General features: G+C 42.1%; 1 protein-coding gene across 1 annotated transcript; it reads right to left on the reverse strand.

Annotated features, from left to right (window-relative positions):
* Positions 1-4,920: 4,920 nt before the first annotated feature.
* LOC308509150 (tripartite motif-containing protein 75-like) lies at positions 4,921-6,330 on the reverse strand (the record flags this gene model as incomplete). Its single annotated transcript, XM_081076842.1, has 1 exon — positions 4,921-6,330. The coding sequence occupies one exon, from the start codon at positions 6,328-6,330 to the stop codon at positions 4,921-4,923; it is 1,410 nt and encodes a 469-aa protein (XP_080932968.1).

Here is a 6,330-nt window from a genome sequence, read left to right on the forward strand (position 1 = left end):
ATCTTTTAACTGAGTGGGACCCATAGACAGAAAGGAACCTCCTGAAATTACACTAAAGTTAATAAATGGTCTCTGTAGGAAGCACATTTGATTTCAATTTAATTTTTAAATCTAGTTTTATTGTTTCAATTCAATGTTCAGTTTACAAGATTTATTAGAATTACCAACCACTATTGCCAGCCACCACTTTCAAGTCCTGTTTTTGGGTATTTCAGTCATTAAAAAGCTTCTGGATTTTGACTAATAGTAAAGCTTCTGGATTTTTCAGCTTGAGGTATTTGATGTCCTACTTTGGAAGATAAGAATTTAAAGCAGTTTTCACTCTGGCCCTCGTAATACAATCATTTTTGTATAGAATATTTTCCGATGTATACATTATTTTGTCAGTGTCATTTACTTGTAATGTACAATGATTGCATCTTGTTCCTCCACTTCATTTTCCTGTAGTTCATAGTTGCCTTATATTTCTCATTTGCTTTGTTTTCCATGATTTTTTTTTTCCTAATTTCATCCCCAAACCCCTGCAGTGGTCTAAATCTTTCAATTTAAATACATTTAGCTTTCTACCACTTTGATTTTGCTGACTACTCCCAGGGACCTGCCTGACCTCCAACACAGGCAGGTTGTTCACTAAGCCAGCAGTATCTTGGGATACCTTTGGCATCTTTTGAGTTGTTTTTCCATTTGGTGATTGTGGCCTATTGGAAAACATCCTTCAGTAGCTTCCTAATCAGGGTGCATAGGAAACAAATTTTTTGAGAATTTCGTCTGAATAACTATTGACAACCAATGAGAAGAGCAATAATTGCACAAAACCAAATTGGCTTAAGTCCTTTTACAACATACATGGTAGATAATAATGTAGAGGTATTCTTTTATATGTTTAAAGGAAAAAAGTAATACCATAATCAAGTGTCTACCATTCAACTTAAGAAATATACCTTTAAAAACAAAAAAACAACAAAACAAAAAATATATACTTGTCACCTAAAAGCCCCCCGTGCCTCTACTCAATTGCATTCTATTTCCTCCCTAGAACCAAGTTTTTCCCAACTTGGGGAAAATATAAATGGAACCATACAACAGAGATTTCTCTATGACTTGCTATTTTCATCCATACTGATAGATGTAGCTTTGTGTTTTTTCATTGTACATATACACAGTTTGTCCATTCTGTAGTTTCTGCAGTTAATAGTGTCTGTGTGACATTTTTCTTTGCCAGAGGAATAGCTTTCTCTAATTCCCAACTATATTGGAAGGAAGAAATCACTGGTTTCTTATTGAAAGAACCGTGGAATGCAAACTGCTAATTTGGAAAGAGAAGTGCTGGGAAGAGCTGGGAACTGATAGTGTTGGGATGGGGATAACAATTTCAAAGTTGGGTAGCTGAGGAAGGCCTCATAGAGAAACTGGGCTGTGAGGGAAGCATTGAAACTGCAGCGCTGATAGAAGAGGTTCAGGTAGAGGGAATAGCAAGTGCAACGCCATGAGGAAGAATTAAGATCTGGTCTCTATGGTAGGAATTGTAAGGAGTTCAGCGAGTAAATAAGTGGGAGACTAATAGGAAATGAGGTCAAGAAGCAGTAGGGGTCTAGACTGTCTGCGATATAATTGTAGGGATCCCCAAGTGAGATGGGAAATGTTTTGAGCAGAATGGCATATTTATATTTCAAAGGATCACTCTGGCTTCTGTTGAGCAAGGTTAGAACCAGGAAAACAAAGGAGACTTGGAATTAGTGCTTAAACCAGGGAGGTAGTGGTGGAGTTGGCAATATGTTTAAAGGAAAAGTGTCTACCATTCAACTTAAGAAACATACCTGTAAAAAAAAAAAAAAAGGAAATAAGGTAGTGGTGGAGTTGGTAAGAAGTAGTCACATTCTAGGTTTATTGTGTAAGTTTTTGTCGTGCGGGGTGGCCTGCGAGGTCTCTGGTCCCGCTCCCCACTTAAGAACACAGGATATGGTGAGGCCAAACAGGAACACCCACGGAGCCATAGATAGGGGAGTCATACCACTATATTCTTGTCGGCGGCATCCACCTCTCTGCAATCCGCTCTTGCTAGCCCCTATTTCTTTGCTAGCGTACCCACAGCAGTTATATTAGTGGCCCATGGCTCACTGGTTACAGCTGACGGCCAACTAGCCACAGCTGATGGCCATCCAATCACAGTTGTTTGAGCCAGCACCTTTCCACGTGAGGCCGAGAGCCTGGAAACTGCTTTCTGGGGCTCTGTCCCCACAGTTTTTTTTTTATGAATAAAACACTGATATTTTAGTCCAAGCAGGAAAAACAAAACTGTCCTTTGCATTTCAGTGGTACACCTCACAAGTTGCAGCTTTTGAAATACTGTTTAGCATTGGTAACAATTGCAACATGCAACTAGAGGATTCCATAGCCTGCAGTCACTCACAGCTCAGTCATTCCCCCTTCTCTTATCTAAAGTGAGGCTCAATAGTTTAGTCAAGACAATAGCCACAGTTGAAAGGCACAGAATAATTTGTGAGAAGTTTCCTGATTGAAAAATCTGATGGTATACTTCCAGCATCCCTGCCTTGCCCCTGCCAGTTTCTGGCTACTAAATACTCCCCCACCAACGTTGTGTCTCAAAAAATCATCTATTTTCCCCATTTCCCACATACCATCAGGCTTACGCCCAATTACGCCTTGCTAACCCTTCTTCACTTAAACTAAGGCTGTGGAATAGTGGAAAGAACATGCATTTGAAATCCCAAACTATGTTGGTCTTTGTGCTAGTTATTTATTGTCTCTCAATTTTATCTTTTCAAAGAATCAGTTTTGGTTTTATTGATTTTCTCCATTTTTTCCAATTTTTATTTCTGCTCTAATTTTATTCTGCTTGCTTTATGTTTAATTTGCTTTTTTATCTAGTTTCTTAATACAAAAGCTTGTGTTGATTTTAGATCTTTTTTCTAATACATTTAATGCTATAGATTTCACTGAAAATATTGCTTCGACTAACCCCCATAAACATGGCTGTATTTTCATTTACTTCAAAAACATTTTTTTTTTTAATTTTCTTAAGACTTAACTCTGACCCATGGATTATTTAGAAGTGCATTATTTGATTTTTAAATATCTGAGGATTCTCCAGTTATCCATTGCTGATTTCTATTTTTATTCTGTGTGGTCTGAGAATGCATTTTGTGTGATTTCTATTTAAGTTTGTTAAGGCTTGTTTTATGGTCCATGATATGGTCTATCTTGGTGATTGCTCCTAGTAAGCCAGCCTGACAGAATTTGATTATAGTTTAGCAGTCTTTCCTCTCTTTGGAAATCATAAGATCAGGATGTGCTGTTTAAGAATCCAGAAACAGATTTTATCTTGAATTGATAGTTTTGTAGGCCATTTTGTGACAAAAGCCTGTAGAGTTTTTATCCTTTTCTACCTGTTGTGGAGAATTTTAATCACTTAATAATTATCAATCTGACTGACTCATTTTCTCTGCTCTCCCTTAGATCTTTGCGTATGAAAACATGATCTGAATTTTTTTCCCTTTAGTTTGTGTAATATCCTATTCTTTATATTTTAAGGCTTTTGTCATTCAGGGTGTCATGCCGGGTCTCTGCTCCCGCTCCCCACATAAGAACGCAGGACCTGGTGAGGCCAAAAAGGAACACCCACGGATCATAGATAGGGGAGTCATACCACTATAGTCTCGCTGGTGGCTGGGTTGAAGACACAGGAAGCAGGAGCCACACGATCCGCAAGCTGCTGTCCCCTTCTCTGCCAACCTCACCTGCTAGCTGCAATCTGCTTTTGGTAGCTCAGCCACCATTCGCTGCTAGCGTAGCCACGGCGGTTATATTAGTGGCCAATGGCTCACTGGTTACAGCTGACGGCCAACTAGCCACAGCTGATGGCCATCCAATCATAGTTGATGGCCATATGCTACCTGAGCCAGCACCACCCCACTGAGGGCGAGAGCCTGGAAACTGCACTCCTGGCTCTGTCCCCAAGGCTTTCAAGGCTGCAGCCTCTTCATTTTCCAACAAGAGCATCAACTGGCTCAAAACCAGAATTTAATCTCCCTTTAATATTCTGTATTCTCAATGTAGTTTTTGCTTAATGCAGCTTGCCCAATCTAACAAAAGGTGAGCTGAGTGGGAGATTGTATTGCAGACAAAAAGTGTCCAGGTCCTTTTCACAAAAAAGGGTGAACACCATAGTATTTCCCTCCCTGCCTTTTTCTCCCGTTCATACTTATTTGGAGTTGCTTGGCAATTTCAGTGCTCTATCCGGGTATTGCTACTAAAATTCCTCTCTGGGCAGAGTGAGCAGCAGACAAGGCAGGGAGAGAACGCATTTTTTAGGTTGGTACAAAAGTAATTGCGGTTTAAAAGGTGAAAAAGACAATTGCAAAAGCTGCAATTACTTTTGCAATTACTAATAGCTCCTCTCGATTACAAGAGGGACGGCAGTTGTGCCGGTGTGGTCGTCAGTGGGCCATTGAGAAACAGGCACAGCCGGGGTTGCCGTGCCTCATCATGAAATCTGTCAGGGCGACCCACAGAATGCTCTCAGCCGGTCAAACAGTGCTGACCGAGCTGGCTGCAAGGCCAAGGGTCCAGATTGAAGAGACACACAACAGCTCTTCTGCCCACACCCTGTACCTTTTCTTCCATGTTCCTGGTTCCTCGCACTGTGGGTAGTCTATACACTAATCCTAGAATTCCAGAAACACTTTACAGTTATTCTCCACTTCTCCAAGTGTTCTCACAACATCTCTATTGCTATTGAAGCAAAAATTTAAAAAAATAGAAAACAAAAGAAAAGCTTTCTTTATGTATATTAAGTCAAATAGGCATTTTAAAAATGTTGGTGCTCCATTCACTGAGAGTTGTACAAAACTCTAACCACTGTCCATAAATTACAGGAGGAAAATGAGGCAAAGTCACAGTTCATCCTTCATAATCTCTTATGGCACAGATTGTAAGAGGTTTAGGATCACATCCGATGCAGAAGTACGGCTTTAGTACTTCAGAAAACTTATCCGTGAAAGAATGGATGTGAGACCTGTCATTCAAACTGTAAAACGAAATCTGACCCAACTCATAGTCCAGGTAAATACCAACCCCTGTGGGCTTTTCCTTCAGCACAAGAGTGACAGGAACACACGCTCGTGCCACATAGTCACCATTCTGCAGCTGAATTGTCCAGCATCTGTTGTGCCCTGATGGGGGATGCTTTCTCTTCCTGGAAAGGGAGTCTTTACAAACCCCCACAGCCCACTGGGGCTTGTCACCCACCTGGACCTCCCAGTAATGTCGGCCACAATTGAACCCTTCAGAACCTAGGACAACTGGATCAACCGTAAATCTCTTTGGATTCCGAGGAACCCTTTGTTTTTTCCTCATAAATGTCACAGACTTTTTATCGCCAGACACAAGCAGATTAGGATGTGCTGTCTCATGATCCAGAGTCACTTCTTCTCTAAATTTCTGTATAATTTTCTTCAGAGCTGAAAACTGTGGAGGAAGACTGCATCCTTCTCTCCTTAGCTGGACTGAGTAGACAGTTGGGGATTTCAGGCTTTCACACGTGTGGAGGACACTCTTGATATCCGTCAGCAATTTCACATCGGACATCACACTCCTCTCGGCCACCTCCTTTAGGAGACCTTTGAGGGTGGAAATGTGGTCTGAAAATGCCGTTATGTTTGCACTGAGTTTCTCTTGAATGCCCTTCTCTTCTTCAACCAGCCTCAAGACAAATGCCTCTTCTTCATGTTCTACAGCTCGCATCAGATGCTCAAGTTCAGACGCTAATTTCCATCTCCTGTTTTGCACCTTCTCTCTCAGTTCTAATAGTTTTCTGTCTTGCATGGCTACTAGTTTCTGAACATCTGCCACCTCCTTCTTCAGGGGCTGGACATAACTGCCGAGCCGTTGCCTGTGATGACAGGCGGCCTCCTCCATGGGCCTCACCTGGTGGCCCTGGTGCTCAGGGGGCTGAGTACACAGGGAACACAACACCTCTAGGTCCTCCTCGCAGAACAGGCTCAGGACCTGGTTGTGCTTCTCGCACAAGTACCTCTCTTCCTGCCTCTTCTTGCTCCTGGTGATCTGCAGGAGCTTGGCGATGTCAATCATCCTTCCCAGCTGGGTGTTGCTCCTCAGGTGCCTCTCTTGGCACGGGTGACGGCACACAGGGCAAGGGAACCTGTCCCTTAGATCAGCCCAGGACTTCTGGATGCAGGAACGACAGAAGTTGTGCCCACATTCAATGGTGACAGGGTCTCTCAGATAATCCAGACAGATGGGACAGTTGAGTTCTGCCTGGAGTCCTGCCAGGGCTGCTTCGACCTCCAT

Source organism: Rhinolophus hipposideros, assembly GCF_964194185.1.
Source record: "Rhinolophus hipposideros genome assembly, chromosome: 16".
NCBI classification, from domain to species: domain Eukaryota; kingdom Metazoa; phylum Chordata; class Mammalia; order Chiroptera; family Rhinolophidae; genus Rhinolophus; species Rhinolophus hipposideros.